Source organism: Martes martes (genome assembly GCF_963455335.1).
Source record: "Martes martes genome assembly, chromosome: 10".
NCBI lineage: Eukaryota > Metazoa > Chordata > Mammalia > Carnivora > Mustelidae > Martes > Martes martes.
The window spans coordinates 7,359,463-7,384,585 of record NC_137898.1 but is presented as its reverse complement, the minus strand read 5'-3'; the positions used below and the strand labels follow the sequence as shown (position 1 = coordinate 7,384,585).

The window sequence follows — 25,123 nt, the reverse complement described above, 5'->3', positions numbered from 1 at the left end:
GGAAGCAGGCTCCCTGCTGAGCAGAGAGCCCAATGCCAGGCTCCATCCCAGGACCTTGGGATCATGACCTGAGCTGAAGGCAGAGGCTTTTTAACCCACTGAGCCACCCAGGCACCCCGAAAATAAATTTTTAAAAAATGTGAAAATCTTTTGGCTGAATCATTGCTGGGTGTCTGGGAAGCAGCCATTTCCCCAGTTTGGGGAGGATGGTTGTGGGCCTTAGCTTGCGAGAGGCCTCGGGGTCCCTGCCCCCTCTCCGGGGTTCTGCATCTCAGTGGGTGGAAGCAAACATTTCCATAGAGGGCTGAAGGCATTTTACATTCATTGCACCGATGTCTCGCCAGAACGTCCTATGAAGTGGGTCTTAGGATCCCCCATTTACGGATGGGAAAACAGAAGCTTAGAGAGGTCAGGTAACTTGTCCATGACTGCACCGCTAGGCTAGAATTCAGGTTGTCTGACTCTCAAGGCTGGAATTCCCAGGGCACGCTCCAGCTCCCATTCCCAGCCCCTTCTTGGTACCGTCCCCAGTTTAGGGCTGGCCCTGCGTCTCAGGGCATAGTCCTCAGCTCCCCAGGCCTTTCCTGATCCCAGGGGCACAGGCCGTACCCTCACTCCCCGGGCACCTCAGGCCTGGGTCCTGCTCAGTCAGGGACCCTTGAGCTGAGAACAATGAGAGCCCTCCCACGCCTACCAGCCTGGGTGGGGCAACAGGGCGCTGGCGCCGAAGGTGTGCCCGGCAGATCCCGTCCCACCTCGCCCCACCCAGCTCAGTGCCCCCAAGGCTGCGCTGTTCTGCGAGCTGCGGGGAGCAAGCTCTCCGGTTCTCTGGCTGCTGCTTGTGTTTGGACAGAGGGAGGCAGGAGGTGGAGGGCGGTATGAGGAATGTACTCCTGGGCTGGCTGCCTTTCTGCTCAGCCACAGCCAAGTTCGACTGAGAGCCACAGCTCCTATCAGGTGACACCTCCGTCTCTTCCTGCCTGCGGGTGCTAACAGCTTCCCACGCGGCTAGCGCTCAGGAGCCCCACCTCTCCTTGGCAGGTTCCATGAACACTGCCCACATTTCTTAAACCGTCCCTTTGCTGTTGAACTGTCCTCACCCCCGTTGGCATGTGTCATCTGATTCCTGGAAGTACGGGGGAGACAACTCAAGTCTTTAACTGTCCCTGACATCCCCGTTCCGCCCTCCATCTTTGATCCCTCCCCCCACCCCAATTTCTGAGCCCCAGGAGGACAGATCCAGGCAGGGAGGCCAGCAGCTTAAAAAGTCATCTTTATTGGTTTCCAACTGCCTCACAGAGCATCAGGGTCAGTCCCTCCCGGGAATATGGCGTTTGAAGAGATAAATACTTATTTTGCCCCCGACTTGTCAGTAGAGGGAAGTTTAATAAAAATAGTAATATAATAACAATAATAATGACTATGATCAATAATAAAATGCCTCCTGTGATCCCCTAATACACAGGTGGTTGAAGCTTTGAGAGAAAGGACCACCCCCCCTTTCTGGGAGGGGCCCGAGTGTGCCTGGAGACCCTCCAGCGGCCCCCATCAGGTGCCATCTCCCACCAAGTAGCCTTTATAAATACCCTCCCCATCCTGTCCCTGTCTAGGAGTGATCTCCCCCTGGGCGGATTAGATACAAGGTCAGTTGGTTCACAGGGCCCCTCTCTGTTTCCAACCGTGCAGAGCTCCTCCCCAGAGAGAAAGGCCCCTATTAGTAGAGCTCTCCTCCCGGCCCCCCTCGGCTCTCTGCTGCTCTTTACTGCTCCTCCTTTATCCCTCTCCTCCTCTGGGTGCCTCCCCCCTCCTGCCAGTCACTAACACTGCCTCTTTCACTTCCTTTCCTTCCCCTACCTTCTCCTACTTCTTTCACCTACATCCTCCTTCACCTACATTCTCTCTGTTCCTGTCTATTCTCCGTCCCTTTGAAAAAAAAAATTTTTTTTTTTTAATTTTTAAGTAATCTCTACACCCAACATGGGGCTTGAACTCACAACCCTGAGATCAAGAGTCGTATGCTCTACTGACTGAGCCAGCCAGGTGCCCCATTCTCCTTTCCTTTGGATCAGACTCTGTCTTTCCTACGTCGACCCCGAGCAGATACTGCGATACACCCCAACTTGGCCTCACCTACAGTCTAGACAGTCCGCAGCCAAGACCCCACCATTGCTCCCAGGGCCCAGTCCTTCTCTATCCCTCATCCTGACTCTTGCTTGCAGGCTTTCTAAGGCTTGGCACTGAAAAGGAGAGCTTTGGCACAATTGCCCCAGGACTCCAGGGCAGAAAGGGGGCCATTCTCTTCCCATAGCTAGCACAGACAGGGGCTGGGAGCAGAGGGGAAAGGCAGGATAAGGGCTGGGAGTCAGGCCCCCCAGGTCCTGGGTACCCAGACCAGCTTCTGAGTCGCTCTCCGGCCCAGGCCCTCCCTGAGTCCGAATTTCCACACATCCCGGGCCAGCCGGAACATGGCATTCCTCAAGCTCTTTGCTCGTTTCTGTCTCTTGGTCCTGGGATCGGGGTGGGCCCTGCCAGAGGGTGTCAAGGGGAGCCTTCTGATTCAGGGGCTGGGGGGAGGCTCCGGGGCCGTTCTGACACCTGGAGGGGAAACAGAAGGAAAGACTCTTTCCTCACCAGACCAGTGCCCCCCAAAGGCCTTCCCAAGACCCATCATCTGCTGCATCAGGGCCCTTGGAGGAGGCCAGATGTGAGGTGGGAATAGGACTATAGGAGAAAAAGCCCTGGGTAACTCCTACTTAACCTGGATCCCAAATCAAAGCCCCTTTGTTCATTTCCTCAATTCTTCATCAGTCAGCAAACACGCTTTTCTCTAGGCAGAAGCCAAACTTGACCCTCACTATCGGGGAGCCCACAGTTGAGGGAGGAGGACGGGCATCGGAGGAAAACCATAGCACAGAAGGACTGACAAGGAGGGATGCGGAGCAGAGCCCAGGTCCTAGAGAGGCTGGTGGCTGCCAGGCAGCGATATTAGTGGAGAGCCTTGAGAGTGGCCTGGACGTTAACGAGAGGGCATTCACAGCCGGGGGACGTCAGGGGCAAGAGCCTGAAGGTGTGAAAGAATATGGCAAGTCCCAGGGTTCTGAGTGGCCTGGCGTGGCTCCAGTGGGGGGGGGGGCAGTGAAGAAGTGACCAGAGGGTGAATGGGAGCCTTCCCAGCTCTTATGCCTTCCCCTGTGCCCAGCCAGAGTGGACTCTCCTCTGATCCTTCCACCCCAGGTTGGGCATCTGAAGCGTTCCCCTTCTGTGACTTCTCCCCATGTGTCAGGCACCCTGAGGAAGTCATCATCGCCTCGTACAGCTATCACTTCTAGAATAATCTCACAATAACTTCATTTTATAGGTGAAAGGGAGGCTGGATATCTCGCCCAGGCCACACTCCTGGGACAGTGAGGGCCAAGATTCCCACCTAGGGCGACCTGCCTCCAAGCCTCTGTTGAGGCCCACTGTGGGGGAGTCGGCCTCTCTTAGTATCCAGGGCAGGGATGGGCCCAGCTTGTTCTCTGGCTTCAGGTCCCAGCACAGAACAGAACTACCTGTGCTTTTACAGGGGAGGAGAAAACCCCACCAGCTCACCTGTATCAGGGAGTCTGCGGGGCTCAGAGATCCCTGGGGGCAGGACACGGACTCGCTGGACAGAGATGTCCAAGGCTTCCTCTTCACTGCTCCAGGAGCAGGATGGTTTGGGTGGGGGTGGGGAGGGACACAGAAATCCAAGGTCAAATACGAGGGTCCAATCGGGGTGGAAACTTTGGGGAGTGAATGAAGGCAGTAGAAGCGGCGGGGTTGTCCTTACTGGCGTCGGCGTCTCCAGCAAGCCCGTCACTGCCCACGGAGGCTGGGCGCCGCGAAGCCTCCGAGAAGCTATGGGGACGCTGCGGGCCGGAGCTGCGCGTGCCTCGGCCCTTCCCTTCTGGAGCCTGTTGGGGGACAGTGCAGAAGGGCTGGAACCCGGCGGCGAAGCAGCAGGAGTGCCTCCCCCGCCCCCCGACAAGCTAAGGTCTCGGGTCCCAGGTAAGCAGAGGCGCAAGCGCGCCGGGAAAGCCGGTGATTGGCTGAGCCTCAGCAGGGCGGCTTGTGATTGGCTCCGGAGAACTCACCCGGGGCAGGTCCCTGGCGCTGGGCTTCCCGTCCGTGGGGCCCACGTGCACCAGGTGGTTGAAGTTGGTGGGCGGCGAGATGAGCTTGGAGCGTACAAAGGGGTCCTTCAGCATCTCCCTGCGGGTGGAGGGATATGGGATGAAGGGGCGGCGCAGGGGAGCCCCCCAACCCCGGCCCTCTCCCCAAACGGACCCGCCCCCGGGACGGGCCTGGGCTTCGCCCCGCCCCCAAGCTCAGGAGGCCCCGCCCAGCTGCCGCATCGCGCAGGCGCACCTGCGCCGCTGCTGCCGCTGCTCTTCCGACACGCGGAAGAAGAAGTGGCGCTTGCTCTTGGTGCGGAACAGCTGGCGCCGGCTGTTGTCAGTGAGGTCGGGAATGTCGAACTCGTCCTTCTCTGTGGGAGGAGCAGAGGGCCGGACGGTGCTCCCAAGTGCCCTGGGCCCCCGTCCGCTGGAGCCCAGCATCACACATCCACACGTGAACGCACACACTCCGGACTGTCTTGCACACGCACTTCTCACCTGCCAGCCGGTTCCTGAGGTAGGTCAGGCGGACCTTCTCCGTGCCAAAGAGGAACAGGGAGCCCTCCGGGTTTAGGGGTCGCACCTGAGGCAGCAGGCACAGAGGTCAGCCGCGCTCCCCGATTGCACCCCAGTCCAGGGCCAGGGGTCTGCGCAGGCCCTCACCTTCTTGAGTGGCACCGTCTGGACCCATTCTGCTTTCCTTACATCAAACACATCGATGGAGTTCTCGCTGAACACTGTCAGGTAGGGGGCTGCATAGCCTGCGGGGCAGGAGACGTGCTGTGCAGCCCCCGTAAGCCAGGCACCTCTGTGGCCTCCTCTCCTTCGCCGTGGCCCGGGGAGCACCCCCCGGGCCCTGCCACCACGCAGTAACTTCCACGCCCCACCGAAGGTCCTTCTGAAGACTCCAGCTTGCCCCACCCAACATCCAGAAGAAATCAGATTACAGTCTTGGAGCACTCACTAAGTGGCATGCCAGGCATAGTTCCCACCACTTGGCAGACATTTTCTCCTTCATTTCTTAAACAACTCTGGGCAGGTCGCGTTATCATCCCTAACTTACAGATGACGCAATGGAACCCCAGAGCTGAGTAGTGGCCAAGGTCACCCAGTGGTGAGTGAGAGCTGGGAATTAGCCCTGGGCAGCCTGATTCTAACTCCTACAGACGATGTCTGTGCTACACCCAACCCACAGGCCCAACCCCAGAACAGCCTCTGCTTATGAAGGGAGCTGTGTCCCTGTCTTCTAGCCCAATGCCATCTCACAGTTACCTGTGCATGTGTTGGACTCCTCCACTGCCCCATTCATTCATTCATTCATTCACTCACTCATTAATTCCTCCAAACATTCATAGCCCCGAGGATGTGCTTCCCTGGACTGGGTGCAGGATGTGATGAAGAAACCAGCCCCAGCCCATTCCACAAGACCCCCACTGTACCAAACCAGTTATTACACGAAGCTACAAAGAGCAGTAGGGCTGAGGTCTGCACACAGAAGTAGGGGAGCAAAAAGGAACAAAGGACCAGAAATGGGGGAAGGCAGGGAGGGGAGCACGAGAGCAGTAATGACAATGACAGAAGTCGTGGTGGTCATTTACGGAGAGCCTACCAGCTCCAGGCCCTGAGCCAGCATCGGGGCTGGACTTGGTTGTTAAGAGTTTGCCAGGTACCAGAAAAACAGTTTAGGCGAGGGGAAGAGCACGAGCAGAGAGGCCCAGGAGAGGAAGATCTGGTGCGGTCCACTGAGGGCAAAGCAGGGGGTGGTCAGGCAGGAGGAACCTCCGCAGCCTGGCCCTCAGCAGGCCTTACCCCAGCCCGTGGGCACTGCTGGCCACAGCAGCTCGTGGATGCGAGACTTGCGGCCGGCGCTGTCCACGTAGACCCCCGCGGTGGTGAAGAGCAGCAGGAACTCACTGAGGCTGAGCTCCACAGCGCCTAGCGCCTCGCCCAGGCCCCCTCGAGACGGTGGCAGTTCCTCAGGCACCAGACCAGCCCCTAGCGCTAAGGGCGCAGCCTCGTTGAGCAGCGGGTAGAGGGCAAAGGCACCGGCAGCTCCCACGCACAGCCGGTCGCCCAGCAGCCCCAGGCTCTGCACAGGTGCTGGTGCCTGCAGCTCCCGGATGCGCCGCTGCCAGGGCCCTGGGCCCGGGCCCAGCTGGTAGCAGAGCACCTGGCGCTTGACGGCTACACAGAGCACGGGGGTTCGGGCCTGCAGGATGCGCCCGGCTGCCAGCGCCTGGCAGCCTCGAGACTCGGGGATCTTGGCACCCACCACCTCTGCGCTCTCCAGCTTGGCCAGGGCGAAGAGGCGCACGCTGGGGCCGCGGCCGCACAGCACGACCAGAAGGCCCGCCGCGGGGCTCACAGCCAGCCGCTGCACCCGCCGGCACTCGCCCACCTGGAAGATGTCTTCGGGGTTGGCAGAGGAGAGTGTCAGCAGTTGTGCCCATCCTCCCCCGGCCCCTGGGGCTGACCCCCACCCAGGCCTGCCCCCACCCCGCCTGGCACGTACCGTTGCTGTGCAGGTGGATTACAAAGAGGCCCTCCTCGGTGCCCAGAGCGAGCCGGTCCTGGTCTGGTAGCGGGAGGGAGAGAATCGGGACTCAGGGAGCCCATCGGCAGCTGCAGACGAGGCAGCCTGCCCGTCCTTGCTAAGTCTCAGCTTCTCCTGAGGACATGGGGACAGCTGTCCCTGAGTCACCGGACCCTTCTCTCTCAAAAGTCTGGGCTGGCTCAACGGGGGGCCAGGGGAAGGCCCACAAGGGCCAGGGGCAGAGTGAGAGACCCCCACCCCAAGTTGTGGAATTTGGGGTAAGTCCTGTCACCTCTCAGAGGCTTGTCTCTCCTGAAGTGGGGACAAGGGGTCCTTTCTCCCAGAGCTGCCCATGAGTGCCCCGCTCACAGCAGTCCCTGCTCAGCCAGTGCCCTTGTCCCCCCAGTGACCGACGGACACGGGGGCCCTGGAGGAGCCGCACAGTCTCTCCCAGGGTGCCCACTCTGAGTGCAGGGGGAGGCCCCAGCTCTCCAGGGCAGGGGCTGGCTTAGGGCCAAGGCCAGCTGCCCAGGGAAGCCAGGAGGCACCGCTCCCTCACTTCTTCATGGAGGTCCCGCTGAGCCCCAGGCTCCTGGACAAACACAGTGGCCCCACGGAGGGCAGTGTGAGGCTCCCCCGCGGTCTCCCTGCTGCCGGTAAGAAAGCCAGGACGGGAGCCCTCATTCGTCTCTTGCTAAAGCCTTTGCTCTTTTCACTCACTTAAGATGCTTTGAGAAAAAGCAGAAACTCTGAGGCACAGAGACATGGAGTGGCAGAAGCCAAGCCCCTGGCCCCCGGCTCCGGGCTGCCCACACAGCCATGCCTGGGGAAGGGTCACGGACATAATGCGGAGAGTCCGCAGCCTGTGGCTATAGGGACCTGGCAGGGACCAGGCAGTGACAAGGCAGGAACCCTCCCGACAGGCCCAGGCTCCTCCCCAGAGCCATTCGGCTCACCGATGATGGCGGCGCAGAGCGCGTGGGGCAGCAGCGGCAGCCCGTTGTCATAGGCTTCCTTCAGCGTGTACACAGGCCTTGGCCTTGGCCGTGTGTCCAGCAGCAACCGCTGCAGCTCGCCCAGCACCTGCAGCCAGCGCTCCCTCTCAGCCTCGCTCTCGGCCAGCAGCAGCACGGTGCACACAGCGGGGGGCACGGTCAGCTGGGAGGCCGTCACCTGCGGGCAGGGGCCCAGGCTGGAGGGCTGTGGACCGACAGTCGGCCATCCCCTCCCTCCCCGGGTTGATGCCTCTTAGCACCATCGGGAGCAGTCAGGCGCCCGGCTGGAAGCTGTCTTCCGGCAGGTAATTTGCCAGACAGGACACTGAGACCGGCACACCAAGGCCAGAGCCCTGAGCCAGTGCCATGGTGGGGAGGGACGGGGCATTGTGGGAACATCCAGCAGGGCCCCGGGCCAGGCCAAGAAGGAAGGATGACCTCCTTGGGGAAGAGACATTTCCGCTGGAGCCCAGAGGGTGAGTGGAGTAACCGGGAATGGCCCAGGCTGGGGAGAGGCTCAAGGGTAGCCTGGGCCCAGCAGAGGAAACGGGATGGGAAGGGTCCGTGGTTACAGGGCACTTCTGGAACTGGAGAAAGCAAGCCGTGTTCAGAGCAGAGAGAGGCTCCAGAGGGAGGCCGGGGAGGCCTGCAGGGTCAGAAATGGGAGCCACACCTAGGAGCACCCTGAGGGTGATAGGAAGCCACAGAAGGGTCCGAAAGGAGCAGGACACAGCCAGCTTCACAAACAGAAAGCATGCTGCACTGTGGGATGGAGGCTATGGTAGCCCTCCCTGTAGAGGTGATGGGGTGGTGGGGGCAGGGGGCAGTGAAGGGGGCGGCCACGGAGAAGGACACAGAGAAGCGTGGCTGGAGCAGGGCCACACAGAGGCGGACGGCGGCCCGGCCCAGCCCGCCTGGCACTCACCCTGAAAATGCACGGCAGGTCCCTGGACTGGGCGTGGATGACATCAGAGGCCAGGACCGGGGTGGCTGAGAACTGGGGGTCCCTGGGGAGGTCCATGGAGCTGGTCAGAAGTCACAGGGCCCCTGGCTGCCTCCCCTCCACCCCTTCAGCCCTTCGCTCCCACCACCCCTGCCTGGTACCCACCTCAGATCCAGGGCCTGCATGAGGGCCCCGCTGGCCGGGCTGAGCCGTGGGTCAGGGGCGTCAAACAGGAGCAGGCGGGAGTCGCTGAGGGCAGCAAACACGCGCTGCCAGCCGCGCCGGACGCCCGAGGGCCGCGGCACCTGCAGGGGAGGGGGGAACGGCAGGCATGGGAGGGCCCGCCGGGCTCTCAGCCGGCCCGCGCTGGCCTCCCCCTCCCTGGCCAGACCCAGCTCACCGACAGGAAGCCCTCGTAGGCTGTGCCCGTGCCCGTTTCGGGGTGCACTCCCAGGGCCGCGCGGAGGAGGTCAGGGGGCACGGGGCAGGGCGGGGCTTGGGGGGCACATGCCGAGTGACAGAAGTAGCCGCAGGCTGTGGGGAAAGCAGAAGCCGGTGGTGTGAGGCTGGATGGGGACAGCCTGGAACCAGGACTCTGAACTGTCACCAATTCCCCCAACACGTGAGAAAAAAAAAAGAGCGCGCGAAATGGAACGGCAAGAAAACTGGGGTGTGTCCGGATCAGGGCCGTCTCATTCCCTCCACCCAGGGACAGGAGCCGGGTGTGCAGGTGGAGTGGGGTGGGGTCTCACCATCACAGCCCAGGCCCTGGCGGCCCAGGCCCAGCATCAGCGAGGTGCAGCGGAGACACTTGGTAGGGGACGGAAAGGTCCGGGGCCGCAGCGCATGTGAACCAGGCTGGGGGAGTGGGACACGCCCATTACCCACACCTGACCGTGGCGTCCCAGGACCCTGTGTCCCATCCCCGAAGCCACCCTGAGGCGTCCGGTGGAACCAGGGAACGAGCCTTGGTGGTGTGACCCCAGCCCCAGTGAGCCCGTCACGGCGCTCAAACTCTCTGCCCCCATCCCCTGTGGAGTCTGCCAGCCGTGACGCCTGGGGAGGGACCTGGCAGAATGGCTTGGTGCCCCCACCCCACTCCACCCCTCCGGGGGCTGACCTTTGCTAGAGGACCTTCTGCAGGGGCGGTGGGAGCAGCAGGCGCTTTGGGGAACACGGCCTGCGGGGGAGGCAAGGGGATGGGTGAGGAGGGCACAGGCAGCCGGTGGGGCCCAGCCCCCGAAACGCGGGACTCACGCCTGTCCTCACCCCCAGGCGCAGGCTGCGGCGGCCCTCTGGCCTCAGCTCTGGCTCCGCACCAGGCCTCGGGGCCTCTCCTGAGAGGCCAGCGTCCTTGGTGGACTCCTTCTGGGCAGTGAGGTGAGGGGGGAAGTCAAGGCCCCTGTGCTTCTCCCCAGGACTCCCTCCAACCAGCCCCGCCGCACACTGTTCTTACCTCTGAGCTCCGGAGGGACAGGAAGGGAATCAGGGAGTTTGAAGGCTTCGTGTCTGCAAACAGAGAGCACAGGTCACTGGGGGTGGGGCCCTGGCCCAGCCCTAACCCTTGTTCCTGAGGAACCGGGAGCCAGACAGTGCCTCAGTTTCCACCTCAGTGAAATGGAGCAAGGACGGCGGGCTGTGGTGGGTACGCATACAGCAGGCGTTCCGTAAGTGCCGGGTAACAGTGGGGTAAGCAGCAGAGTCTGGACTTGTCTCCACAGTCCTGCAAGGCCGTCGTGGACCCTCCCTTGGTCCCCACAAGGCTGGAGCCGGAGGCCTCCCTCCAGGACAGGCAGGCAGACAAGCACTCACGGGTGCGGGAGCACCCACCTCTGGGCTGCGGGAGCACTCACCCACCCCACCGCTGGGCTGTGGGGGCAACTGCTCCCCCGGGCCACGGGAGCGCTCACCTCCGGGGCCGCGGGCCGCCAGCTCCTCTCGCAGCGCAGCCAGCTCCTGCTGCAGGCCCTGGTTCTGCTTGTGGGCCTCCTGCAGGCGGCTGGGAGACAGCCGGCAGAGGGCTCGTCAGAGGCCTCCGCAGAGGTCCCGAGCCCCCTTGGCGGGGCCTGCCCGTGCTCTCACCTCTCGGCCTGCAGCTGGGCCTCCCGCATCTGCGTCAGCCGCTCCTGCAGGCTCTGCTTGGCCCGGATCTCGGCCTCCAGCGCCGACTGCAGCTCCAGCCTGGCCGACGCCTCCATCTTCTGCAGCCGCCGTGCCTTCCACTGGTGGTCCTGGGGGCCAGGGGGCGCCGGCGTAAGATGCCTCCCCCGGGGTCTGGCTGCCTCAGACGCCCCTCCCACCTGAGCGCACTGCCGTCCACGCCACCTGGCCAGACTCAAAGCCCTAGACTGGCCACGGGCGTGCTGTGAGCGCAGGCAAGTCACCGATCTTCCATGAGCTCAATGTCCTTGCCTGCCCAGGGAGGCTCCTGGGACGCCCGCCCCCCGGGGCGTTCGCAGGCGCTCACCAGCGGCCGGGCAGGGAGCGTCTGGGTGCCCACGTTCCGCAAGGACTCCAGCTCCTCGGCCATCTTGGTGGCCAGGGCCTGCAGGTAGCCCCTTGAGACCTTCTCGTCGTTCACCCTGATTGCAAAGGGTGTTCAGGGCCATGGCCTGGACCCTCAGCCCCACCTGGGCCCAGCTCCTCCCCACTATCCCCTTGGCTCCCACCAGCTAAGGATGTCAGCGATCTGGGCCTCCCAGTTGCTCTCCGTCTCCCGCCGTTCGCCCTCTAGCTGCTGCTTGCTCTGCTGCTCCCGTTCCAGCTCTTCCACCAGCTGGGGACCAGGCAGGAAAAGGGTCAGTCCCCGGGGGTCCCAGCACCCTCGAGCCCCACCCATGTCTACCCTAGTTTACCCACCATAGCTCGCCTGCCAGCTGTGGGTGCTACCGGGCTGGGGAGATCGCCTGCTCTGGGACCCTGGCAGCTCGGACCATCCCCCCGGCCAGCTCCCCACCTCCGTCCCGCTGCCCGTCGGTCTGTCCACCCTCCGTCCGCCATGCTCACCCGCTCCTGCTCGAGGCTCAGCCTCCGGTTCTCTTCCTGTAGCCGGCACAGAGCCTCCTCCTTCCCACTCAGCCTGGGGAAGCGAGGATGGCCCGATGACTCCCAAGCGCAGGCCCCCTCGGCGCCCCCACCCCGGCGGCCCAACTCACGCGTGGCCACGGGCCTGCTCTAGCTGCACGCGCAGGGCCGCCACCTCCTTCCTCAGCTGCGCTTCCTGAGGCCCAGCCTCCGGCAGCCCCGTGCCATTGGTCTCGGAGGCAGTGTGGATGGTCTTGGGGACACGGAGACAGGTCAGGGCAGGGGCCTGAGGAGCTATGGCCCACCGTGCCCCAGGGACCCAGGCGGAAGTGCCCCTTGGAAGAGGTTAGACCTCACTACCTTGACCCGGAAAGAGTCCTTCTCAAGACTTCGCTCCCTCTGTCTCTGGAGCTGTGTCACCTCCCTGCAGAGGGTAGCCACCTGGGCCTGCAACTGCGATGAGGAGGCATGGGGACAGCCGCTGCTGACCATGTCCACCCCAAGCCGCTCCCCCGCCTTGCTACACTCTCTGGGCCCGGCCAGCCATGGCAGGAATGCAGGCAGTGACCCTCCAGCCGGGACCCCCCCACCAATGCATCCCCTCGCTCGGGCCTCGGGCATCCACAGTGGGGGTGCAAAGGCGTGCGGTGTTGCCAGCCCCAAGCCCCAAGCTCCCAGAGCTTCCTCCAGCCCCGGGATGTGTGTGTGTGTGTGTGTGTGTGTCACGGCGGCAGTCCCACCTGCCCCCATCACACACCTTTCTGCTGTTCTCCTGGGCTTCCTCCAGCTGGGAGCTCAGGGTCTGGGTCTGGCTGGCTGTGGCCGCCTCTCTCTCCTGGGCCTCCCGCAGCCTCTGGAGCAGCTCCTCCTGCCGCTCCTGGGCTCCGCGTAGCGCCTGCGCCTGCGCCTGCAGCCCTGCCTGAGCCTCGGCCAGCTCCTGGGGGCCCAGAGAGCGGGTGGGGAGGGCAAGGCCTGGAGTCAGGGCACGGACCTCCTGAGCACAGACCCTGGGGCCGCTCCCCCACTGCACCAGGCCCTCACCCGGACGAGCCGGTCTCGCTCCTGCCGTAGCTCGCCGTCCTGGCCCGGGCTCCCACCGTCTGTCTGGGCCTTGCTGTCCCTCGGCGTCTCTGCCAGGAATGGTCACTGAGGCCCATGCATACTGATGGCCTCAGCCACTCCACGTGCAGCATCTCCCAAAACCCTCACCCCAGCCCGAGAAAGTGGGTCTTCTTGGCCCATTTCCTATGTGTAGGCTCAGAGAGTTTAAGATATTTCCCTAAGACCACACCTCGTGTCCAGAGTCGTGTCCAGGCTGGACCCAGGTGTGCCGGTTACGCCGCTCGGCCTCCCGGGTGAGGATGAGGGGAAGAGATGGGGGGCAGGGGGGTGGGGGCGCAGGATACCTGACAGCCGGCCCTGTAGGGTCTGCACTTCCTTCCGTAGCCTCTCCAGCTCCCGGTGGTCTGAGGAGAACTGCAGGGCCTCTGTGGGGCAGGGGGTGGACGCCCATCGGTGAGCAGCTAGTCTAACAGGAGCTTCCGGGTCAGACCCCCCCAACCCCGGCCCGGCTGGATCCCCAGTACCTTGGAGCTTCCGGCTCAGCTCCGTCTTCTCCTGCTCCAGACAACGGAGCTGCCGCTCGAGGCCAGCCCACTTCTCGGAGCTGCTCTCAGGGTCCGGACTGGGGAGAGCAGGACGACATGTGGTGGCAGAAACCCCACCGCACGCAGGGCCCCTCCACCTTCCCACGTCCACTCATCCATTTATCCAAGAAACACCCTCTGCTCGCCAGCTCCGGACCCAGCCCTGGGCTCTGTGCCGGCAGAAACAGACCAGACCAGACCCCGCCCCTGGGATCCCAGTGGGCAGGGCTGCACCCCAAGATCCCCCAGACCCAGGTTCAAGCCCCAGCCCTGGACCTAAGAAGCCGCTTGAACTTGACTAGTCACCTAACATATCTGAGCCTCAGTTTCCTCAAGGCCCTCTTCCAGGGACCGACAGGAGGACACGGTGATTGGGGCCAACTGGCCCCATCCCCGGCACACGGTGGCGCTCAGGGTGCGGGTTGGATCTGTTTGCTGGCACCTCCGAGCGCCTCTTCACCGCCGCCGTCATCTCGGGCCAGCCCCTCAAATGATCTAGGTCACCCGGCCCAGTGTAGAATGAGAATCAAGAGGCATAAGGTGCGGCTCAGGGACTGGGAGGGGCCCTTCCAATCTAGGTCTCTGGTTCTGAGTCCGGGACCCTCTCAGCCTGCGTGGAGGGTCCTTTAAGGGCCAGACGCTGGGATAGGACCCAGACGGGGCATCGGCATGGCTCCACCAGAATTTGAGCACATAGGACTTGTCTCCCCGAGGGCTCAGAGTACGCTCCCGGATTCCAGTCACGGACAGGCACCGGATAGGCCATTCAACCTCTTTCCCGGGGTCCTAGTGGCCCACATGCCCAATGTCCTCCAGGCCAGGTCTCCCACTAGGTATGTGAGGTCTAGACTCACCTTCCCGAGGTGTAGGTGAAGCCCACGAATGGCAGGTGGTGGCCAGAGAAGGCCCCATGGGAGGGTGGCGGGAGGGTCCCCTGCAGAGGGAGGGGAAGGAGTGTCACACTCCACAGGCCCCTCTCCAGGCTGAGGCTCAAGACCCGGAGACTGCTCTGGGACCGGGAATGCCGACCTCCTCCTGCTCAGATGGAACCAAGGAGGGTGACGTGGTCCCCACCTAAGCAGACCACGACACCCACCAGTCCTCACGGTCATGGCCTCCCAGGTGCCACTGAGAGTTCTTCCTCACAAGACCTCCAGTTAACAGGATGACATTTGAGGTCCGAAGACCTTCACTCGTTACAACCCAGCGCAGCACAGGTGAACCGTAATGCCCGTGAACCTCTGGAGAACTTCTGGGGGGTTCCCACAGCCTGCAAGGTCCAGCAGCGGGACCCACTACTCACCGGATGGTTGAGGGTGTCGTCATCCACGTCGAAGTTGGAGGTGTCCACGGGCCCACGAAGCTCAGGGATGTAGGGGGCCGTGCTGGTTGCCAGGCGCTCCCAGTCCACGCCCTCAAAGAAGGGGTGGTTCCGGAAGTCATCCAGCCCCCCACGGCCCAGCCGGTCTTCTTGGCGGCACAGCAGCTGGCGGATCAGGTCCCGGGCAGCAGCGGGCACGTCGGGCGTGTCCGAGGGAAACTGCAGGTGATCCTGTAGGCCAGGGGGAGGGAGGGTGCAGGTGGGTGTCCCGGATCCCACCCCCGCCCACGGACATCCCAGCCGGGGGAGCTTAGGACTCCTGCCGCCCTCCCGGCAGCCAGACCTCGTGGTTCATGATCTTGCCGTAGGTTTCCACGAGGGATTCAGCATAGAACGGCGTCTCCCCGAAGAGCAGCTCGTAGGCACAGACACCCAGAGACCACCAGTCACACTGTGGGCCGTAGTGGCCCTTGCCCTCCTCCATGGCCTGCAGGATCTCAGGGGAGATGTAGTCCGGTGTCCCCACCGCCACTGACGAATCCACCTGTGTGTGTGTTGGGGGGGTGGGTGGAGGAGTGACGACACCATGAGGACAGCCTTGGGCTTGGCTAGGCCTGATGGCTCCTCACCAGAGCCCCCGGGTCTGGCCCTGACACTCCCACTGGCCCAGTGACCCCACCTGTGGCCTCGACCCAGTCCTTCCTGCCCCGGGGAGCTCTGCGCGCCGGGGGCCCCTGGCCTCACCCTGGGGCCTTACCATGCCGCTGTTGTTGAGCCGGAGACACGAGCCGAAGTCAGCCAAGCGGATGTGACCGTTCATGTCCAGCAGGACATTGTCCGGCTTGACATCCCTGAGGGAGCGCAGGGGAAGGGAAGGGCTTGAGCCATGTGTGCAGGGGTGTGTGCAGGCACATGCCTGGATGGGATTACATGGGCACACGCATGCTGGCGTGTATCTACTCACACGTATGTCCACGAGCACACAGGAACAGTGTGTGTGCATGCGTACAGAGGGTCGGGGGTTGGTGGAGGCTGGTGGCGAGGCCTCCTGACTCCCAAGAAGGGAGAAGCTGGTTAGACTGGGAAGAAGGACCCGTAAAGATGATCCTTGGAGGGAGCAGGGCCCACCGTGGGGGATGCGGGAGTCAGACTGCCCCAGTGCAGACCACTAGCTAAACCCAAGCTAAGCCCTGACTTTCTCACCTGGGGACAAGGGCAGCCCCCCATCACACAGGGTTTTGGTGGGAGGACTCAAAGGCATCGTGTGTATGAAGCAGCCAGCATAGGGCTTGGCACTTGCTGAGCACTCAGCCACTGGCAGCCATCCCCAGGGCAGTCAGCGATTGGGCTGGGGGCCCTACCTGTGGACGTATCCCAGCTGGTGCAAAGAGTGGATGGCCAGCACCATCTCAGCCAGGTAGAACTGGGCCAGCTCGGGCGGGAGGCGGTCTTCAAAGCGGCTCAACAGAGTGAGGAGGTCCCCCCCAGCATAGTAGTCCATCACCAGGTACTGGATGGTGGCGGAAGGGGTGTGGCCAAGAATCAGATGGTGGGGGGGGGCGGTACCTGTCCTGGGGCCCTGGCTCTTGCCCACCTCCCCAAGGTCCTGAGGGGTTCTGGGAAGGCGAGAGCGTCTCCCAGCAGCTCTGGGGTCGCCAGCTTCCAGCCAGAGCATAGGCAGGGGCTCCAGGCCCAGCAGGTGGTAGGGAGTGGAAGCCTCATGGTTCCCACGGGAGGGGGCTCCCTCTCCTCGGACCCAGCATCTCCTTCGTCCCCAGGCAACACCCCCCAACCTGGCTGAGTCCCCTCACCAGGTACTCATCATCTTGGAAGGCGTAATGCAGAGCGGTCACCCAGCGGCTGTCCCCCTTCACCAGAACATCCCGCTCCTCCCGGAAACAGGCAGTCTGCAGCAGTTTTGGGGAGCGGGGCAGGGGGGTAACAGTGGAATCAGGGCCCAGGAAACCCTCCTCACCCGCTCAGGGGATGGAGGAAGAATCAGTAAGTCTGGGAGCTCAGAATGGGGTTGCCTGTGTGAGCCGGGGCCTGTGCTCTATGGCTCTGGGCCTCAGTGTTATCATAAGGAAAATGGGAACTATGTTAGCTTCTAAGAAAGGCTTATCGTGGGGAAGCAATGGGGGAGGCATGCTCAGCAGCATTGCCTGTCCCTTCCCCGGTATGCCCTGTACACCCCAGGGGCAGCACACCCATCCCCACCCCTTGCCCGTTGGTAGGATGCCCGAGTCCCATCAGAGCCCAAACCGACCTCAGCCCTCTTCAGCATCTCCCACTTGTGCAGCATTTTCATGGCAAAAATCTGCCCGTTGTCCCTCTGCCTCACCACGGCGACCTGAGGCCACAGGGAACACCAGGGTCAGCTCTGCCCGGGTGCAAACCCCCTCTCCCCACCTATCCCATGCCTTGCGCTCACCTCCCCGAAGGCTCCTCGGCCGATCACCTTCAAGATCTCGAAGTCATCTCTCTGTAGCCTCAGCTCTTTTACCTTCGCTACGAAGGGGCTGGCTGAGGGGACACAGAGCAGAGCTCAGGGACCCCACAGGGAGGGCCCCGGCTCCGTCTCTTGCCTGGGGAAAGCAGGAGCTGCGACCCCACCTTGAGGCCAGGGCAGGGATGGCCTCCCCGGGGACAGGGGAGTCTCTGGCCAAGTTGCTGAGAGGGGCTGCACCACCCCCCCTCAGTCGTGCAGTAGGAAGCACTGAAGGTGGGCTTTGCTGACCACCTGGTCCCCAAACCTCCTGAAATCCAGGGTTCCCTGACTCTCGGCAGTCTTGGTCCCAGGGGCTGATGGAACTTGTAGTCCTTCCCAGTCTGGGGCTGACCCTGGCTGACCAGGTCACCCTGGGGAGGAAGGGGATACCGTTCCCACCCTCAGCTCACAGTTCTTGGCACCTGGCAGGACCAGGCCCGGGCCTGTCTTGGGAAACTGGACAGACGACATTCCTTGTCCCCAGAGAGGCTTCCCTGCCACTGGGAGCTGGGAGCCCTGGTCTTGGGACCCTACAGGTACGGAGGTACCTGGCTGGGAGGGAGGCCTGGGGCAGCCCCAGAGGACAGGTCACACGGTGGTCCTGCAGGGCTCTGGGAGGACGGGCTTTGTGTGCCCCATGTGGGGCCTTCTCAGTCTGGAGGCATAAATAGGTCTGCCCACATTCTCACAAGACTTAAAAACAGAGCCAAAAAACCTTTCCCTGGCGCCTGACGCTGGCACCTGAGGGAGTGAACCCTCGAGATCTCCTCCAGGCCTGACCAGCCCTACAACTCTAGGCCCTGCCTCCCTCTCTGGACTCGGCTTTTCCCCGGGCAAGAACCCCCTCTTCTCCCAGTCCCCGATACTCCCTGGAGGGGCATCTCCAGCCACTCCCAGGCCCTTTCTAGGCCCGGAGAAGCCACAGGCCTAAGGAGGGGATTGGAGCCTGGAAACTCAGGGAGGCAAGAATGGCTGGTGGGGTTGGGGGCAGCTGCAGTCTGGCTCCCTGCCTCAGTTTCCCCCTGCCAGCAGGTAAACTCCCTGCCAGCTGGGCGGGTCTGTGGGTGGGACAGAGAGCTGCTCCACAGGTTTATCAGGCAGAACCCCCGCAGCAGGGGTGGTGTGCAAACCTCATTACAGAAATTAATTGTCTCTTTCCCAGGTCTGTGTGTGCAGCTGGGAAGAAGCAGCCACAGGCATCCAGTGGGGGAACTGAGGCCAGGGTGGCTACCTGTCAGCAGACAAGAGCCAAAACCCAGGGCCCACAGTCGGGAGGATCAAGGTCCCCAGGACAAGCTGCCCAGTCCTCTTGCCTTGCCACAGGGGATGGGGGCTCTGGGCAGGAGCAGGGACAAGTTGGAGCAGGAGCAGAGTGAGTCACCGCCCTGCTGGGTTACCTCGGGAGATGTCAACAGACAGGCCCCCATGCTGGGGTCCTGGGCAGAGACGCTAGAGGCTAGCAGGGAGGAGCACATGTGTGTGCAAATACACACACACACGTGCGTGGGTGTCACAACAGGTGGTGACAATGCGGTCAGATACACAGGAGTAAGGCGCAAAAGTCCCAGGGAGAGTGGCAGGCACCAGAGGCAGGGGCTTCCTGGCTGCCCTCACCCTGGAGGAAAGGGCTGGGCTTGGGGCCAGCTCACTGGACTGTCTTGTGGGCCCCCGACCAGGCCAGGCCTTGTGCCTACCCAGAGCTAAGGAGTGCCGGGAACACTAGTCACCCACTGGGCAAACACTGGCCTCACCCCACCCTCCCGGCCAGGCCCCATGCCCTCCCCCCACCACGGCCTGGCCAGGCATAACCAGGGAGGCCCAGGGCTGGTGCCAGGCTGGTGCCCACACTGGGTTGACCGCTGCTCTGGGTCACCCACTTCCAGTGACTCAGAGGAGTCAACTAGGAAGGGGTGCAGACCCACCTCCAGCCGGGCCCCCCTCATCTCCCCCTCACCCCCCGGGGAATAGACCTCAGGAAGCCTGGCCAGCGACCTGCACAGGGAAAGGGGCTCAGGTTGGTTCCTGTGTCCAGTTTGGGGTGGCCCTGTATGCCAAGAGATAGAAGTGTGTGTGTGTGTGTGTGTGTGTGCGCGCGCGCACGTAGGAATGTGCAAGTGTGCAATCCCCGTGGATCTGTGAGTAGAAGTAGGCAAGTGTGTAACAGCCAGTGAGGCTGGGGTGGCGTTCAGGGCGAAGTGTGGGGCTCCCTAGGTCTCTCCTTGAGCTGTGAGGATCTCAGCATGTCCGTGTGGTATGTGGGAGACTGAGAAAGCGTGTGTATCAGTGCGTGAGACACACGGGTCTGCGAGTGTGCCTGTTTGCTCTCCAGGGTCATGAAGTATGATGGATGAGTGAGGAGTCCCTGACCTGATTCTGTAGCGCATATATTGTGGACACGAGTCTGAGGTCTACACTTGGGACCAAGCTTGTGTGTGTCTGCGTAAGCTGTGTATTGTGAACACGCGCCAGCTTCTGTGCGTGGGAAGGAGTGTGTGTGTGTCTGAGGGAGAGTAAGGTGTGCAGCTGAGAGGGCCCAAGGGGTCCGGTGGCACGTGTCAGGGCCAGTGTGCGGGCTCTATGCGGGCAGCTCGTGCGGGTGCCACTCCCTGCGGGAGGGTCTGTGGGCGCAGGGCGCGGGAGGGAGAGGGTCTCGGCGCCGTGTCCCTCGGGCCGCCCCACCTCGGTCCCGCCCGAGTCACTCACCCCAGCTCAGGAACTGCGCCACGTTGCGCTCCCGCCGGAGGGGGGCGCTGCTGAGCTCGTGGTGCAGCCCCAGCAGCAGATCCAGGAGGCCGTCGAGCCCGGGGCCACCGCCGGCCTCGCCCCGCGCCAGCCGCTCCAGCGCGCGCAGCCGCCGCTCCATGGCTGCGGCCGGAGCCCCGCGCCCGGGCTAGAGCCGGGCCGCCCGCATGCCGGCCCGTCGGCCCGTCCGTCTGTCGGTCCGCGGGTCGTCCGAGAGTCCTCCCCCCACCCCTCCCGCCCTCCCCGCTGTCACCTTCCTCCGCTGCCGCCTGCGCGCCCACACCTGGGCGCCGCGCCCCGCCCTCTGCCCCGCCCCTCGACGGACGGGCAGGTGAGCTCCGGCCAATGGGAGACGCGACTGGAGGTGAAGGTGGGAGGGCGGAGGCGCGCGGGGGCGGGGCCAACCCTCGGCCAGGAAGTGGGGGGGCGGGCCCCGAAGAGTAAACTCCTGGCTGGGCTGGACAGGGGGGTAGTCCCGTGCGGGCGGGGAAGGCTGCCTAGATCTCTGCGCGGCCCCAGGCCCAGCCCTACCGGGCCCTTCGCCGGCCCCTAACCTAGGTAGGGGATGCCCGGGACAGTCCAGCTTCCCTCGCCTCCTTGGGACAGCGACTGCCTCTCCCTTAGCTCAGGGAGAGGGGGCTGGAGAGGCCCGCGGCCCCGGAGCCGGATGGGAGTTGTAGTCCCCTCTCTCCCCGGGATGCCCGCCGCGCTTGACACACCCCCCTACCCCCAAGAGCGGGGCAGGGGTAGGAACCTCGCTAGTTTCTGATTTCATTTTATTTGTATCGTTTCGGCCGACCCGGGAGACAGGTAGGTGAGGCAGGGATGGTTACACCCATTTGGCAGATGGACACACTGAGGCTTGAGAAGGACGGAAGTGAATGGAGAGGCTGAGGGTGAGGAGGCCCCACAGCTAGACCCTGGAGTGGATCTGGGCTGGCAACTCCACCACAGGCTTTTCAAGCCTCGGCGGGAGCAAGGCCTGTGGCCGGCCTGGAACGTGAGGGCCAAGGAGAGGTGGAAGCTGGGCAGAAGGAGGTGGGAGGGGGAGGGACTGATTCTGTCCAGTGACATTTCTGATTTCTGCCCAGCTGTCTCCAGCTGGGCTGGATCGGACGCCAGGGGACTGTGGGTCTGTCCAAGAGGAGAGAACAAAGGGTGGGGCATTTTAATGGCTTTAGACAACAAATTCTTCCATTAGAAGATCTCTTTGGGGATTTGCCTGCCCCCTCAGATGGGGTCCTCCTAGAGTCCAGACAGGGTCATTGCCAGCGTTGGTGGAGGAGGCACTCTGTGAATGTCCGCGGAGTTGAACTGAGCCTCCCTGGCAGGACACAGGGGACTTTCTCTCAGGTGTCCCATTGGCTGTCCTCTGAGACTTGCTCTGCGGCTTCCCTGTGCCCACCGTCAGCGAATTGGGGAAATGGAGTCAGGCTGTCTCACTCACTCCTGGCAGGGAGTGGGGGCAGGAGTTCTGGGGTGCTCGCACCTGAAGCATTCTGGGTCCTCCTCCATGGGGCAGGGCTGGGGCGGGGCCCACAGGAAGAGTCCCCCCCTCTACAGACCACAGGAGGGCGCCAGAGACCAGAGGAGGGCCAGGTGCTCAGGCCAAGTCAAAGTGCCCATCTCCTAAGGAACTAGAGGGTAGGCAAAGTGTCCTGGGTGGGAAGATGGGCCATTCCCCCTGCCCCTCTTGGACACCCTGATTCCCTGCCCCCAGCCCCCAGGGGTCAGCAGTCACGGGCCAACCAGTGAGGCCTCTGGGTCCTGGATCACTCCCAAGTGCGACCTCTGGCAAGTCCCTAGCCTCTGAATGCTGTTCTCAGACAAGGCTATCCTCTTGCCCAGAAGTCTCCATCCCCACAGAGGTTCTTGGCTGACTCAGCCCACCTTACAGGGACCTGAATGCCTGGAATTCCTGCCTTTTACTGGGGGGTCCCTGTAAAAAACATCACAATAGGGGAACCTGACTAGATCAGTCCCTAGAGCCTGGGACTCTTGAAATCTTAGGGTTGTAAGTTCAAGCCCCAGGGTGTAGAGATTACTTAAGAAAATTAAAAATCTGGGGCGCCTGGGTGGCTCAGTCATTAAGCTTCTGCCTTCGTCTCAGGTCATGATCCCAGGGTCCTGCTTAGCGAGGAGCCTGCTTCTCCCTTTGCCCCTTCCCCTTCTCGTGCTTTCCTGTCTCTCTCAAATAAATAAAAGATTTTTTAAAAAATGAAAATTAAAAATCTTAAAAAGAAAAGAAGATTCCATGCCCGCATTCGACAACAGAGGGGAAACTGAGTCACAGCCCACAAAAACGGGAGTCCTGCCGAGGTCTGCTCGGGCCGAACTGGGACCAGGGCTCGGCACTCCCCGCCTATCTGGTACTTGGTTCTGTTTGGTTCTGTGTTCATTTCTGTCACATCCTTGTTCCAAGTCTCAGTTTCCTTATCTGTAAAAGGGGGTTGAGTGCTCTGCCCACTCCCGCGGGGCTCCAAGGTCGGAAAGCCCCTCAGGACTCAGTCAGTGCCTGAACTCCTCCACAAGCACCTGTCCTCCAGCCCTGACCCCAGAAAGTTCTTGAACCCAGCGCTGCTTTGTCTCAGTACATCTGTTCTCCAAGCTTAGGTCCTTGCCCCAGGCAGCCCTGTTGTGGGCCAGCCCGGTGGGTGCTCAGCGGGTGAGTCTGAGCAGAAGACCCCCCCACTACCTCCCTCTTCCCTACTGCCATCTCGTTCACTGCTTGTGTGAGGCCCACCCAGGTGCGGCACCTGCCCTCATAACCTCTTCCCCCCTCTCTCACCCAGTCCCGCGGAGAGCAGATCTCCGGATTACACCTTACATTCCATTCCTGCTGTGTTTCTGAGCATCTCAAAGGGACTGCAGATCTGTTATCTTCACGAGGAGGGGGTTATTATTTCCCTCCTGTAATAAATTAATACCTTGAGGCTGGGATGGGAAGAGGGGGGCAGTGTCAGCTTGCCTCCTGACCCAGGCCGCAGGTCTCCGCCAGTGCCGGGGAGCAGGAGGGCAGTGTGTTGTGCCTATATGCTGGGGACAGGAGTGAGGAAAGGCCAAATGACAGTGGACTTGACATAGACCTTCTGCCAAGGGCCTTAGACGGTGCGACCTGGGCCTAGTGGGGGAGAGAGGCCGGCCCAGATAAGGGGGCCCAAATAAGGGACAGGGAACCCCGCTTCTCCTGCCCCTGGAGCATAGCCCTCTGGGACTGCAAGAAGCAAGACAGGCTCCAGGGTCTCTCGCATCCACAGCCCCATCATAGGCCTCCCCAGCCTGGTCTGTGGCTCCCCTTTCCCCCAAAGTCGAGAGGGAGGCAGCCCTGTGGCTGAGGCTGAACCCTTCCCAGCCCTGCTCGGGAAGCTGCTCTAGCAGATGGTCCCGCGGGGCTGACTAGAGTGCCAGACTGCACTTGCCCTTGGCTGCCCCAGAAGCAGTGACCCACTCCTGCCCTAGAGGGCCGGGGAAAACTGAGAGGCTGGCTGTGGCCTCATACAGCCCTCCCTACTGCTGACCGGGCATGTGGCCTGGGGCAAGGCATTTCCCCTCTCTTTTTGGGCCGCTGTCTCTGTGCACTAGGGAGAACTGCACAGCTCGGGCCAGAGACATAAAAGAGGACCGACCACCAATGGCTGCTGGAGCTTGTCTGTCCAGGAAGAGTGTGTGGTTGGCGGAAGGCGGGGGGGGGGGGGCAGGGTGGTCACGGTGTCCCGCTGCTCAGGCACTCGGGGTTAGTGGCACTGTCTATTGGGGTGGCTTTTCAGGGAAAGGCTGATGGAGATGGTGCGGTTGGGCCCCCCCCCACCCCCCAAGCTAGTCTTGGCAGCCCAGCATGCCCACTCCCCTGCCCTCCCCAGCACACCGGGGGTGTGTCCTTTGAAAAGTCCAAAGCTCCAAATGGGTGGACATATGGTGATTTCATCATCCTGGTTTTTCTTCCAAAAACCTTCTCTGCGCTGCTCCAACACGCTATAGGGGCTCCCACGCTCCACAGCCGCCGCAGCCCCACGTGGTTTTATAATTACCGATCCCTCTGGGTGCACAGGAAGCCAGGCCCGGGAGCCCCTCGGCCACCACCCCTCTGGCCCACGGGCGCCACCCAGTCTGTGAGCCGCTTCAGGGAAGGGTGGACCCTGCCTGCTTTGTTCTGGGACTTGGGTGGGGTGCTGGGCTTCCCCGCACCAACCCTTAACCCCCAACCCCCGCACCAACCACGGCGGGTGGCTGGAGCAGGGCACCCCAGGGAGCTGGCCTCGGTGACGCTGGGGTCCCTGCATTTGGCGCCGAAAGAAAACAGTCTCGGGAAGGGAGAGGCTGAGTTCTGCCAAGTGGCGGAGCCGGGATTCTAACTCCTGCCTGCCTGGCCTGAGCCCCACAGTAGAAGAATAGAAGAAACGCTCGTTCTGGTGTGTTCTCACGTGGAGTGTGGATGTGTAAAACAGAGCTGCCACGGGGGCACCTGGGTGGCTCAGCTGGCTGGGCATCTGCCTTCGGCTCGGGTCGTGATCAGGGTCTTGGGATCAGGGTCCTGGGATCGAGCCAGCTCCCTGCTCAGCAGAGCTCCCTCTGCCCCTGCACACATCCCCCCCACCCCCATCCTCGAGCGCGTGCGTGCTCTCTCTCTCTCTCAAATAAATAAGATATTTTAAGGGGCGCTTGGGTGGCTCAGTGAGTTAAAGCCTCCGCCTTCACCTCAGGTCATGATCCCGGGATCCTGGGATGGAGCCCCGCATCGGGCTCTCTGCTCAGCCGGGAGCCTGCTTCCCCCTCTCTCTCTCTGCCTGCCTCTCTGCCTACTTGTGCTCTCTGTCTGGCAAATAAATAAATAAAATCTTAAAAAAATAATAAGTTATTTTAAAAAGGGGCCCCTGGGCGGCTCAGTAGGCTGGCCGTCTGTCTGCCTTTGGCTCGGGTCATGATCCCAGTGTTCTGGGATCAAGTCCCACATCAGGCTCCTCACTCAGCGGTGAGTCTGCTTCTCCCTCTGCCTGCCGCTCCCCCTGCTTGTACTCTCACACTCCGTCGCTCTTTCCAGCAAATAAATAAAATATTTTTAAAAAAATATTTTAAGAAAACAGAGCTGCAGAGTGCGTCTTAGACAGGGGTGGCACCCATGGCTCCCTGGGTGCTGGACTGAGGTGCCCCTCATTCCAGGAGCTCTGGGGGCCGGGTGCAAGCAGCGTCCTGTGCCCCAGACTAGGCTCTGAAGAGGGCTCTTTTGCCCAGAATTCTGGCCAGCTGTGGGGTGGGAAGGAGGAAGGGATGGGGGGCCGGCCCTCGGGGGGTGGG

At 62.4% G+C, this 25,123-nt stretch overlaps 1 protein-coding gene across 2 annotated transcripts; it reads right to left on the bottom strand.

The window, feature by feature from the left end:
* Window positions 1-1,257: 1,257 nt before the first annotated feature.
* On the bottom strand, window positions 1,258-19,952 carry CDC42BPG (CDC42 binding protein kinase gamma; the record flags this gene model as incomplete). 2 transcript variants are annotated; one of them, XM_080817175.1, is made up of 37 exons in its annotated part: window positions 1,258-2,595; window positions 3,592-3,677; window positions 3,812-3,935; window positions 4,116-4,233; window positions 4,390-4,510; window positions 4,638-4,722; window positions 4,803-4,900; window positions 5,949-6,548; window positions 6,652-6,714; window positions 7,629-7,845; window positions 8,593-8,674; window positions 8,776-8,915; window positions 9,011-9,144; window positions 9,363-9,468; window positions 9,731-9,790; window positions 9,880-9,978; window positions 10,067-10,119; window positions 10,521-10,609; window positions 10,693-10,841; window positions 11,078-11,192; window positions 11,280-11,386; window positions 11,617-11,689; window positions 11,766-11,887; window positions 11,995-12,087; window positions 12,392-12,571; window positions 12,676-12,764; window positions 13,041-13,121; window positions 13,221-13,318; window positions 14,135-14,214; window positions 14,584-14,832; window positions 14,945-15,145; window positions 15,359-15,452; window positions 15,963-16,111; window positions 16,413-16,508; window positions 16,868-16,951; window positions 17,033-17,124; window positions 19,793-19,952. In XM_080817175.1, the coding sequence occupies 37 exons, from the start codon at window positions 19,950-19,952 to the stop codon at window positions 2,539-2,541; spliced, it is 4,644 nt and encodes a 1,547-aa protein (XP_080673301.1). In that variant the 3' UTR covers window positions 1,258-2,538. The 2 variants fall into 2 exon arrangements, with proteins under 2 accessions (XP_080673301.1, XP_080673302.1); XM_080817176.1 differs by having other exon boundaries at window positions 9,880-9,975.
* Window positions 19,953-25,123: the final 5,171 nt, after the last annotated feature.